Genomic DNA, 13,985 nt, shown 5'->3' with positions numbered 1-13,985 from the left:
ACTAAGCACATTTGATTTTTGGGCCACCAAATCCATAATAAATAAAAGTCAGCACAGACTTTATTTTTTAACCTACAATTCAGAGTATAATTCAGCCACGCTCCAACCCCTGGCTGAAGGTAAACTTTATCAGTAAACTGCTGTGTTAATGCAGAGGTTCTCAAAGTGTTTTGTCTATAAAAACAAGCCTCCCACAGTTATAACAGCTTAATTAAAGCTCTCCTGAAAGAACTTCACTGATTCATTACAATTCATTACTGCCTACAACCTAATAGCATTTTAAAAGCATGTATCATTTTTTTCAGGCAGCAGCATGAACAAGGGCTAGTAAATAAAAGCTAGTAATAATGAAATGCAGTTTAAGAAAGCCACTAACTCTCAGGTGTGCTCAGAGAGAAGAGAGTAGAATTCCTGTAGATACAAAAACTTTACTTAACAAAGTTTTTAGTGCAATGAATATTTAAACAGTCAATGATGAGCTTTTTAATCAGTCTTCTTAGGGTGAGCAAACAATTTGCCTGTATGTTCTGCCACTGTCACCCCTTCTGCACCCAATCCCTCCTCCCACCCTCCTGCCAGCTGCCCTGCTCTGCCAAATGCACTTGACACTCAAGGCCTCAGTTTGCTCTTTGTGAAGAAAAAAACCATAACACATTGACAAAATTCAGGATGTTTTGGCACTGCTTGATCATGCTGAGAAAGATTTATTTCTTGTGGTGGCTGGGCCATTCTAACAACTACTGACAAATTTGTGAAGAGCCACACACAGATATTACTGAAACAATCTGAACTTTGAATTCTCAAGTTTTTGCTGGTTTTCAGTCCATACTGGCTGGACCAATTCATGGCAACTTCAGATGTGAAGCTACTGTAGCAAAGTCAGAAGTCTCCACTACAAGGTAAAATTTAAAACAGATTAAGAGAGAAGGTATTTCAAACTCATAAATTATGTGGGAGTTGGCAGGAACAGATGAAATGAGGCTGATCTTTACATACTTACAAGGGATGGTTCTCAAATAGAGATTGTCTCTGATCACTTGCTGAAGTTTGTGGTCTATTGAGCCCTTCTGGAACTGAAGGCTTAGGTAGTGGCGCAAGTCCTTGTTGATGACTTTTCCTTAGAAAGAAAAAAGAATAAATTAGAATAATCTGTAAAGCAGGATCTCACTATAAGAACTGTGTTTTACTGCTATAGTAGTTTCAGAAAAAGCACACAGCTGGAAGAGCTGCGTTGTTTTAAATACAACAACCTTGATGGAAAATATAATTTTGTGCTATCAAATCACAGAATCCCAGAACAGTTTGTGTCAGAAAGGAACCTTAAAGCTCATCTTGTTTCACCCCTTGCCATGGGCAGGGACACCTTCCACTATCCCAGATTGCTCCAAGCCCCATCCAACCTGGCCTTGAATGCTGCCAGAGATGGGGCAGCCACAGCTTCTCCGGGCGCCCTGTGCCAGGGCCTCACCACTGTCACAGAGAAGAATTTCTTCTGGCACTGTGGTTTTCAGCAGAGCTGACTAACAACCATTCCCCCTCATCTCCCGAACAAGGCAGCGACAATAGTCTGGAATTGTTTGAAAATCAATATAAAGTATTAAAATACAAAACCTATTATCAAAATTCAAAGTCTCTACAGACAAGAAACTATTTAACTGCATTTTGAAGTGGTTTCCATTCAACTTACACCTACTCACTAGTCACCTGAGTTCAATATTTTGTCACATGGGAACTTGCATTCTTCAAATTATAAAAAGAAAATATTTCCTTCTTAAAAACATTGCATAATAGAAGGGAGTTGGGTTTTTTTACAGTTAGTCCTTTACAATACTTCTGTCAGGTATCATTAGTGAATCTGTCACATCACTGGAGAACCATGGCCCCTTCAGCGCACAAATAACTGAGCTCTTGTATTACTGCCTCATCCTTCAGACAGGAGGGTACAAACCAATCTTTTGTACCCTGTCAGCCTCCCAGAAAACACAGTAAACAGGGTTCAGTGACCTTGGTAAATTTAAGTTATGCACTACAGCAGAACACTCAGGGCTTTAGGGAAAAAGCTCAACCTTTGTCTCCAAACCTAGAGAAGGAGATGGGCAGCAGCAGATGGATGCTGGTGTAGCACAACAGCAGGGAAAAAGGCTGGAACAGACAACTGCTCCTGTAAAATTACATCACCAACAGGTTATGAAACGCCTAAACCTGCCCCAGAAGCATTTCTGACAGGAGCCTTTGAAGCCTATGAGCTCAAAGCCGTCGAGGAGACCACCTCAAACAGATCACAGACCCCACAGCAGTCCTCATACAAGGCCCATTCACCTACATCTTCAACCAATTACCGTACCTACATATATGTAAAATTTGGAAAAAATCCAAACCATCAAAATCCTCCCACCACTAACCAAGTTTTCCCAACCACGTGTCACTTCTGCAAAGCTGGTTGCGTGTTTTGGTTGTGGCAAGTTTATACCTTCCCTTCCCTTTTAGCCAAAGTGAAGGCATTCCACATCTTGTTCTCAACTCTCAAACATACCCTCAGCAACCACCACTCACCAAGAGCAAACTGAATTTCAACCTGCACCCTCTTCCCTACATACAAAACCATGTCACGATGAGTATTTCAAAATAGAACTAAGATTATCTATCAGACCTTCAGAGAGGTCAGTGATGTCCACAGATTACAAGATCACCTTAAACCCTCATGCAAGGAGAGAATAAGCCCAGCACACCCTCTGAACAAGCAGCACATCCTGTGCTGAACACAAGTCCTGAGCTCCAAATGAAATCAACTTCTCATCTCCTTAAACACCATCATTTAGTTAAAAATTACTTCCAAACACATAAAAGGCATTTTGCACTATTAGGACAACACCTCAGCATCGTCCTTGTGGCTGTCCAGCAATTACACAAGCAACAGCAATTCCCACTAATGCAGTTCTCCAACCAACCCCTTCCCAGGAACACACTACAACTCCACAGTCCCCACCTCAATTCCCTATTTCACCAGCATGAACTGCTCCTCATAAAATTTTGGATTTGCTTCCTGCAGCATAAGGAGCACAACACATCGTGGAATATGGAAACAAATGGGGTAATCTCCAGCAAGAAAAGTATTTTCCCATTGTTAGTACAAATTACTTCGCAGACAAGATAGTTCCTCAACATTAAAAAAAATGTTTTGCTGCTAAAATGGTCCATCCATCTCCTTGTCAAAGCCAGATATGCACTTCAGCAATCCCAGCATATTTCTCTTAGGCAGATCAATACACTTATATTTCACTGAGGCAGATGGATCTGTTCATCAGCTACTTTCAGAGTACTGCACATTGGAAAAACCAGTCAATATGTGAGAATCTGTTCTGGATGTAGAACTACAGACTTTATTTACTCACTGATCTTTCCCTCTTCATGTCTAAAATTTTAAAAGCTTATAAACCCTTTTCAATAAATATCCACTCAGTTTAAAGACAAAATAAAGGCAAGGCTGCTACTAAGGACACACCAATGTTGAGGGATTAATCTTTATATTAAAAGTTTAGAGACTACAGTATGTTGTGAGACCAAGATGACTGAATTGAAGACTGTCAGGATTGCCTGGCGAAAACAGAAAAAAGTCAAACAAAATAGCGGGCAGAGGAAAAGTTACAGAAATTCACAGAGAGGATGGTGTGCATTAGAAAGCAGAAAAATAAAGCAATTGTAAGGATGCTTTAGGCAACCTCTGGCAAAAGTCAGATTATTTTCCCACCAGGAGCTGAGCATGCTTCTTTTACATTTTTTCATACAGGCTTTTAGGAAAACCTCATGTATCAGCCTCTCCAAAATGACCTGATAAATGTTGGGTTGGTGTTTGCTGTGTTGATGAGCTGCTTCTAAAGGATGAAACCAGCAACACAGGGACCAGTCAAGAGGAATAATATACTTTATACCACTCAGGTTCTGCCAGATGAACAGGCACAAGCCTCTTGTTTTCATTTTTAATTTAAATTAACCAAAAAGGACTGATCAGATGAGGATATGCACACTGGAGTTGGGGGAGGAGAATTAAGTGACTGCAGAAAAAAAAAAAAGGCCCAAGTGCCAGTGCAGCAAAACACAGCATTGTGAATTAGGGAGACAAATTAAGGGGACAAAAGGGGGCTGGGGCTAGGGTTGGTTTCTGGGTCCCAGGGCATGCAGCCAGGGCACACCCAGCCTCTCATCCACTAAAACACAGCCCCCACAGTTCAAGGACCGGGCAGGAGGGAGCTCTCCCGGCCCAGCCCGCAGTGATCTGCAGCCACCTCCTGCAGATCCCCTTAATTCCACCACCTAAGTCTCCTCACTCCCCTCCCCCAGGGGAGTTTGAACAGCACAGGGTGAAAATTGGAGATATTACATACTGAGATGTAATTTTGTTTTCTCACTCAGAACATAGCAGAGGAGAAATGTAACCAGAGTATCATCTGGTACATTCAGAATTCCACACTGTGAACAGAATCCCAGAGTACCCAAGGGCTCCGCTCAGCTGTATGATGTGTTACATAAGCTGTGGCTGCCATAGGCCATTGACTATGAAAATTCCAGTGAAACATACGTTGAGAGCTATAAAGCAGCTCCATGATTTCACTCACAGTCTAACTAAAATAGGAATTCTCAGGGCTCATCAAGTGGAAAACAGCTACTGTTTAATTAAACTGGGCTGTCAATACACCCACTGAGATTAGGTGATTTTTGATGTGATCAAGCAAAAACCATTTAAATAAATGTTCAGCTCCACAAATCAGGGATGCAGTGCTAGGAAACACAAGCTAGAATCACTGTGTAACATATTAGCTTTATAATATTCCCCAACAACTACTAACATACGATGATTTCACATAAGTTCCAGATCTGAACACGTGCATTCACTGAGGACAATGAATGATTTCCAACCACGCAAGAGAATCACTGCATTTATGAAATGCAGAGAGATTGGAAAGATCCAGTGGTGACGCAGCCGTAAGTACCTGCCATCCTTCACCTGAAAGTACTTTACTGTGACCTGGCAAATACACACCTATGCTCTCAACACAAGGAGAAGGTGCGAGGTTCAAATTATTACAACTAATACAGAAAAGAGGCTAGATCATTTTGAGAATGTCCAACCCAGTCAGCAGGTGCTTCCCCATTTTGTGGGTTAGAAGCATAGATGGACTCCTGTGCAGAAGCCTGCTTTTTCTTCAGGGAAGGGGGCCCACAGTCCTGGGATTTTTGAGGAGAAAGGCTGAGACTAGCAGCAATGCCGGGCAGCTTGTGTCCCAGGTCACCAAGGGCTCCATGGCATGCTCACACTCAACACCTCCCTGTCTCCCTTCCAGGTAATGAAGGTAGGAACCCGAGTTGGGACTCAGCCTGTGGAAGAGACGAGTTCCCTCCCAAAAGAAAATCCAGGCCACTTTGGGAGGTGAGGTGACAACCATGCCTGAACCAGTGACCCATGAGGGAAAAGAGATCTTGGCCCTATTAGTGACTCAGAATAACTTCTGCTCATTCCCTGAAAAACTGCAGCTTCTTCAAAATGCAGGCATGTTCCTTGTCAGGTGAAGCATTACATTTCAAGGCTCTTCACAGCCACAATAATCCATTAAACCAAACTCATTTACTACCCGAAAGCTGAGAAATAGAAGACAGGGTTATATCAAAAGGCTTGTTTAGCCATAGTTTGCTATACACCATCCAATAAATTCCTGGTAATATTGCCTAACTTACAGAAATTATGGTAGAGATAAGCATTACAGTATTAATAAATCATTTACCAGGCTGCTCAAAATACTGACAGGGCGTTTACAGTACTAGTGAAAGAAATGAAAACCTGTTTATCCAGATTAAGGATAAAGTAAACCACAAACTCCATTACAGAATGTACATCCCAGTTGACTTTGGGGATTTTCTTACTTTGCCAGTAAGAAAATCTCCAGAACCACCAATAACTATGAATTTTGACTTTTTAAGCCTCCAGATTTAGATCACTCATTACTAAAAACTAAGAGGTGTTCAACACCAGCCTTCACAGGATGCCTTCAGATCCTCAGGTGAGGTGGTGACCAATTCAGAGAGACAAAGCTTCTCATTCCACATTCTTGAATATCTCAGGATTCTGTGCTGTTTCCTTGAAATCCTACAGGGTTGTAAAGATTCTCCCAATAAACCTGGCCACTGTAAGTAAACCAGTGGAAAACTAATACAATTGTGTTTGCTCATGAAATTCCATCATTAAAGCACTTCACATTCTGAAGATAACTAAAATATCCTTTCAAAGGCATGTCACCAAAACGTATTTGAGAAACACAAGAAGGAGTGGCAGATCACGCATTGTTCATTCCAAAATATACTTGGAGCTGAGAGGGACAACATATGAAATGTAAACAGTGGGAGCTTGGACGCAATCCTCCTGGATTTTAGTTCTGTCATAGAAAAAGTCACCTGTAACAGAAGGCTCTAGAGTGTGAGTATCTATGGGTGGGTTCCTATCTGCCATGAAAAAAAAAAATCTAGCTAAAGCTGCCAGTGCCATTCGTGCGGTGTATGAAAATAACACTTGGTACCCAGTTAACACTTGCTATTGTTCACAGATATACCAGAACCACAGAAGCTTGGAAATGAAGAATAAGCCTGAACTGCAGGACAAGGGCCAATGGCTTCCCACTGCCAGAGGGAAGGAATTCCTCCCCATGACGTTGCTGAGGCCTTAGCACAGGTTCTTCAGAGACGCTGTGGCTGAAAGTGTTCAAGGCTGGGTTAGACTGGGCATGGAGCAACCTGGTCTAGTGGAAGGTGTCCCTGCCTATGTAATGAGACAATCCTTAATGTCTCTTTCAAACTGAACCATTTTGGGATTTTGTGATCCAGCACTATGAAACCAAGAGGTTGTTAACCTTTTGCCACCTACCCTGAGCTCATTTCCCTGCCTGCTCCAGCGTATGCATGGGCAGGGTGGGGGGACACTCTCCTGCACCCACAGAGGGCAGCTCTGGTTTAAGAACAACCAGCAACAAACAGCTTTTTTTTTAAACCACCTAAATGCACAAGCACTCAGCTCACATGCCAAAACACATTCTGAGCAGGGAGAGCATCAGCAGAGCTCCGGGCAGATGCCAGCCCCTTCCCTTCCATCTGCTCCTGGGACATGGCCATGCCTCCGCAGGGCATCCCCAGCCAGCACATGGCAGGGCAGGGTCACGCACCACTTTGGAACTAAGGAAAAAGTAGGAAATTGAGATCAGCTGCATTTGGAAACCCGTATGTAGGGCAGCAATACTACTCAGTTACACGGCTCCAGCACAGGTCTCTATTTTCCTTCTCTGTATCTTGTTGCATCTTTAGACATTCTCAGCCTATGCATGACTTCCACAGAAAGGCAGCATTTTAAGTTGGTTTTATGCCCTGCACAGGCAGTAAAAAAACCTGCATAGCCTAATGAATTGCCTACAACCTTAAGGATTTTTAAATGAAAATTCTTTTGAGTTAAGTAGTTAAAACTTTCAGACTCCAGCTTCACACACACCAGTATCAGATATGATTACAGTAATACATCACATGCACACAAAAAAGTATTAACTATGGGAATATAGTTAGGAGAATTACCAGTGACCAGAGTTTACTCTGATAATGCCAAGTATTTTAATGTTCTATTATTAAATGGGAGAACAGCAAGGCCTAAAGGTCTGTGCAGCTGTTTCTGATAGAAGATCAGACACTGAAGGAGATATACACAGAACTCAAGTAATTTAAAATAATGAATGGGCTTCAAATAAAATGCACACATAACCATTTCCTTCAACTTATAGTGGGGAAAGAGAAAAATTCAAAATAACTTTACACAAGGGAAGTTTGACCTTTTTTATTATATATGGAGACTTCCCCTTAATTTGATATTTTCTCGAGAAGTGAAAAAACACTGAACAGATTAACAACATTTTGCCTATTTATAAAGATTTGCTGTATTTTCAAAAATGGGGTAAACTGGCCCATGATTTCCATTTCAAGTCAGATGCATTGACAGGGATGGTAAAGTACAAGAATCCAGATAAACTGCACCCTGTGCACCTCTGCCACTGTCAGGTTTGAGACAGAGAAAAGGATTTACAGGGATGCATGGAAAATTCCCTGAGCCCAGCCTGGGAGGTTGAAACACCTCACAAAAACCAAATGTGATGCACAAGATCTAATTATGACTCTCAAAGTGACAAAGGGATGTAAAGCACAAAAGGAAACAGGCTTTTGACACCACAACAGCAGATGAATCAAACACACTGAACAGAACGTGGAATTTTAAAGTTGGAAAAGAACTCTAAGGTCATCAAGTCCAACCATCAACCAGCACCCACTATGTTCACCACTAAACCATGTCCTCAAGTACCACATCCATATGTTTCCTGGAATGCTTCCAGGGATAGTGACTCCACCACTTCCCTGGGCAGCCTGTTCCAAAGCTTTACAACCCTTCCCATGGAAAAAAATGTCCCAACACCCAGTATAAACCCTGGCCTCGGTGTAACTTGAGGCCATTTCCTGATCATGATCTACTCAGACCACCATGCAAGTGATAGAGCTGGTACAGCAACACACCAATGGGTTCAAACATGTTAAAAGGATGTTACAACACTCTAAAAGGTCAAAGCAACAATCAGAACTTGTAATACAAAGACACGTAAAAAAAATTAAAATATAAAATTGTATTAACAATAGCACTTTATTAAAACTCCTTAACTATGCACTCAAGGCCTTGCTCAGTTTTAATCATTGTGCAGCTCAATACACTACAGAGGCTATTCTGGGTAAGTAGTATCTGTTGCTGCAACACTTGCACTGTGAAGCTACAGCCATGAAATAGTAGTCCTCTGTAGCTGCCACAGGTTACAGTAATACATAAATCATTTAGTCTGCTCTTAATTGAAAAGTGGAGCACCAAAACAAAGACAAGTAATCTGGACAATGGAGATGACTTTCCTAGGGCTAACTATGGCTTGTTTTTCCCAATTTATAAATAATCTTCCACTCATTCCCTTAAATTTACAATGTGAGGTTTTAATTTATTCGCACTACAGAAAATGCTTTACTGAGACAGCAAACAAACCCATTTGGTCTGGAAAGCACAATTAACATATCCAACCGAACAAAATGTTACTTGAGTCCCCTGACTGTTCTAATATTAATGCTTCCCTTTGGAAATCTCCAGCTTATGTGCAAATTCAAACTTACTGACATTTAATATTATTCCATGTCACAGTGCAACAAGGGACCGCACGCAGCACACCTGTGCAGGTTAACCTGTCATAGTGCTTGGCAGAAACTGCCAATTCTTCTGTTGGTCTAGAGATTGCAGCATGTTTCAGATGTGATGTATGTCCAACATACCGTATCGCATTGCTTAAGCAGCATGCAGCTATACAGAATGACACACTTCAATAACATCCCCAGAGAAAAATGTCCTTGCAGCTGCTCTGTTACACAAGCCATTTAATCTACTTGGGACTTGGCACTGCTTTCCCAACAGAAGGGTACATGTTCACATGTCAAGACCTTTTTTGAGTATTCAGATTAGGATAGAATTTACGCAAATCACAGACAGGTTTATTTTTAGCCTACTTTCCATAGGAATCAAGATATGCAATTACACTCTGCATAATGTCTAGGCCCACTAACCTATTTCAGTATGGAGTTTGGCAGGGCAGGAGTCTGACGAAAACACACTATTGACAAAGATGCTGCATGCCTGTTCTCCTTTGAGCAGACAAACCTGTGGGGTGACCATCCACCATGGAAAACAGAAAATGTTCCCAGCAGAGGTGTCCTCTAGCTGTGTCAGGGAGCAGCAGCGGGTGGACTGTCATAGCTGGACCTATAACTAACTTACACAACAGCAAACTGGGCTTTTAAATACCAGCCTCATTCTGAAGATAGCTGCTTTGCACTGCCTGCAAGTATAACACCTCTTGTAACAGATCATTTCCATACAGGAATGTCACCCAAGGGCATTTTAGTGGCTTCTCAATGCCACTTTCCCATGAGATCTCCCTTCCCCAAGGTCCCACCACCACAGAGCCCGCCTGAGCACAAGGGTAAAGGAGCAATTCCTGCTCCGACAAACGAGTCATTATGCAACCTTTATGAAGGAATTAGAGCTTCCTGAAAATGCCTTTTCAAGGAGCCTGGGAAATCCCAGTACTGCTGCAGGATGGGCTGCAGCATTCCCAAGGGACAGCTGATGCTTAAGGCTGCAGATTGCACTCACCACACTCTGCAGGACTCTCAGGAACCTGGAATCACCAAGATCTACATGCCAGGGCAGCACTCCTCTGATCAAACCCATAGAAGTGCTGTGTCACAGCAGTATTGATTAGAGATATCTCACAGTTTAATTGGAAAACAATCCCCCACAGTGCTCACTGCACAACACAGGTAGTCAGTGAAATCACTGGAAGTCCAGATGTGTACCAGCCATGACTAATGTCAGTGCCTGACTCACACAGTTCACATGGCAATTGTACACCTAGGGATGCTTTACTCAGTCTGCTGCAACACCCAAGGGCCAGGGGCACACCAGTGTGCAGCACAGCATCCCACAAAGAGCAGAGACACTGATCCATGCTGATCTATCACATCCATGAATCCCTCTGGTGTCACTGCATGAACTCCAACTCTATTATAACCCAATTTTCCAGGGAAGCCTCTGTTTACAATCTTTATCACAGGCGGTTGTTTAAGTAATCAAGTAAAAGAAGAACCATTTCCCTACATATTCAGTTAATCATCACATAATATTAAAAAGTAAAGGAATTTCTCTTTCTGCTTGCACAAGATAGCCTATTATTTCATCACTATTCATTTAATAAGACTTATTTTTAGTTATGGAACCCAGGATTTTCAATTAACTATGAAAGAGTGCTTTCTCCAAGGAGTACACATGTGAGGAGCTGGATGCCAGCAATAGAGGCATTGCTCAGCCGCTGAGATACAGCTGCTTTCTAGTGAAGTACAAGCATGATGGACTTGCCCAGGCAGCGCTGGCACATCCTATCACAGCCCTTTCCTGCAGGAACACAGGTCACAGCAGCCAACCTGGCACAAATACACCAGAGGTGCTGACTGATGAGCTCCAAAGCATGTCTAGGAGTGGTGCAGGATCCTACTGACAGCCACGGCTCGTTCAAAGAGCTGCCAGAGGTGCTCAACCTCACTGTTTGGCACAGTCATTGGAATTTCTAACAAACCCAGACAGCTGACAGTGACAGACTTCTTCTCATTACTGATGCAGCATTTAACCTGAAAAACCCATGCACTTCCCCATCACCAGTTTGCAGGAAAATATGACTAAAACCAGTTCTAAAATCAGCTTGGCTGACCTTGGTGTGACTTACCAAAATACAGTCAGCTCTTCAGGAACACAGGTGGTTGAACTGATGCTGCCAATGTTTAATGTTCAGAAATTTCTTCTTTGTTTTTCCCTAAATTAATATTATTATTTCTGCATGCTGTGTTTACTGTTTTACGTATGCCTCTGCCTGCCAAAGAATTGTTAACTAATCACCATGACATTCATTTTGTTAGCACACAGCTGGGTACTTGGTCTTGCAACATCTGTTTCTCAGCATTTCTTTTTCTTATCTATCCGTAGTTAGCAACAGAAGCGTCTAAACGGAAGATGTCAGTATGTGGAAAAAGAAGCTGGTAACCAACAGCTATTAAAACATAAACCTTCATATTAATAACCAAATCACAGAATCATAGAATATCCTGAGCTGGAAGCGACCAACAAGATTGTGAAGTCCAACTCTTGGCCATGCACACAACCACTCCAATATAACAGCAATATGATGATCTCTTTTCAATAAATACTTCTGCAATAAAGTGTTTGGACCACCTGCATTCAAGAGATTGAAAGATTAAAAATGGGCAAATAACCTATTCATTAAAAGGATAAATTTGATTTTCATAATCGGAATTTACTGAACATTAAAAGAAGACTTGCTCTTCAGTGGTCAGTTGTATAACAGATTCAGTTCTAGCTGGCATGTGTCAGTACTTCCTCACCTATGGAGAGATCATTCCACATGGGGAACACCACAGCTGTATTTCCAATTATCTGTAACTTCAGAGCAAACTTCTTCCACTACTCTATACAATAAACTAGAACTAGTCAGAGCAGAGAAAAAGAACACGGGCAACAAATCCACAGTAACTTCATTTTCATGCTATGATTTCCAGCACAAGCCATGTACAAACACACTTCAAAAACCTAAACCATCTGATTTTAGAAAATCCTATAGGGCCATGGCTGTAGTCAGGGCACAGTCACTTTGGCCAGCTTCAAAGATACCTACTAGCCATTCTCCAAGTACAATAAATGACAAAAAAAACCACATTTCAGCAGTGAACAAGAATCAAAGTCTAGAGAACAGGGCAGCAAACAACTGCTCCCCGGCAGACATCTGCAACAACTGATATGCCATTAAATCTGGCTGGCTGATATGCCATTAAATTCAGTGATTAACTTGCACCAGTTGCGTTATTTCAATTAAGAATGCCCAGGGAACTGCTGGAGTCGCCATCCCTGGAGGTTTTTAAAAAACATATTGATTGAGGACATGGCTTTGTGGTGCTGGTTGATGGCTGGACTTGGTGACCTTAAAGGTCTTTTCCAACCTTAACAATTCTGCAATTCTATAACTTAATGTTTGCGCAGCCATGTTTGGCACAAGGTGAATGCTGTAAGCAAAATAATAATGCTGTCTAGGTCATGAGACAGAAAGAGTCCTCAGTTACAATAACAGAAGTTTCAATGCATTCAGAGTGCAGTGCATTCCACTAGGGAAACTCGCCAATCAGCATCTGTATGGAGCTGTTTCCAAAGGCTGGAGTCATTTATATTTGCTTAGAGAGCTCACTAAATTAAAGACTGACACAGAAATGGAATCCTTGAAAGAAAGCACTTCAAATAAAGAGACAGCTTTGAAGGCAAAGCTAATTCCAATTTCTGTTCGCAATTCACAATTAACCAGACGGCAGTTATGGCTGTGCAACCCAACAGGAATTAACAGCACAGAGCTTGTTCCTGTATTTATTGCATCATTCCTTTACTATCATCCTTGTCTGACCATACAGGATCTGCAGTATTCAATCTGAAATGCTCCATGATCACGATCACTAGAGCAGAGAGTTTGTTACCCTCAGTAGATGGCTTTTTTTAAAACACTCCTTTTTCTCCTCACTTCCAGGACACACATGAACCTGAAGGTAGAGTTTTAAAAGGTTATATTTTTATCTGAATACCAGTATATGTTATATATCAATTGACCAATGTAATAAAACATTCAGCTAGGTGATGAAAACCCATGCTGCACCTACAAGCATAAGAATTACATTGGACAAATCTGACAGCAGGCACCTGTCCTAACCACATTAATCATTTCACAAAACTGCGACTGGAATGTAGTCAACACCCTTCCCAATTTTAGTCTTCATATTGAGTCAGAATTAGTCAGAAATTACATAGCAAGCACTTGATTGTTACTAAATAAATCCATTTAAATTCCCAAATTCATTGTTCAGTCCCCATTGGCAGATCTACGGCAACAGCAAAGAAAAGGAAACAGACATCTTGCTGTTCAAATAAATCATGGGATGAAATAGAGATTAGCTTGTCTTTACCTGTCAGTTTAAATTCTTATTAAGAGACTTAACGAGGCTTTCCCAGAGGCCCTGTCAGAGCAATCAGGTGAAGCCAAGGCTGTGCTGTGTGTGCAGCACATCCTCACCCACCGAGTACAGGGCACCTGGAAGATTTATGGCACCAGAAGCGTCTGACTGGAGAGGGCCAACTACATCATTTGTTACTCTAAAAAATAACAGTGCAAGTCCAGCATGCAGGTTAAGAATAGTCTGCATGCAGGTTAAGAATAGTCTTTGCACAGAAAAATTCCAAATATGCTCTGCTTCTTAACATAATTTGCCACAGCACTGAG

General features: G+C 41.7%; 1 protein-coding gene across 6 annotated transcripts in view; it reads right to left on the bottom strand.

Moving 5' to 3' along the window:
- The window catches only part of MAGI3 (membrane associated guanylate kinase, WW and PDZ domain containing 3), a 57,438-nt gene that overhangs the window by 29,508 nt on the left and 13,945 nt on the right, over positions 1–13,985 (bottom strand). For 5 of the 6 annotated variants that reach the window (XM_063178076.1, XM_063178077.1, XM_063178079.1 and 2 more), the window contains exon 2: positions 1,001–1,117. In XM_063178076.1, coding sequence (XP_063034146.1) covers positions 1,001–1,117 — 117 coding nt within the window. Of the gene's footprint in view, positions 1–996; positions 1,118–13,985 lie in introns of those variants that run through there. The other variant, XM_063178081.1, reaches the window with a different exon arrangement.

Source organism: Melospiza melodia, chromosome 28, assembly GCF_035770615.1.
Source record: "Melospiza melodia melodia isolate bMelMel2 chromosome 28, bMelMel2.pri, whole genome shotgun sequence".
NCBI lineage: Eukaryota > Metazoa > Chordata > Aves > Passeriformes > Passerellidae > Melospiza > Melospiza melodia.
This window is presented reverse-complemented; position numbering and strand designations above follow the sequence as displayed.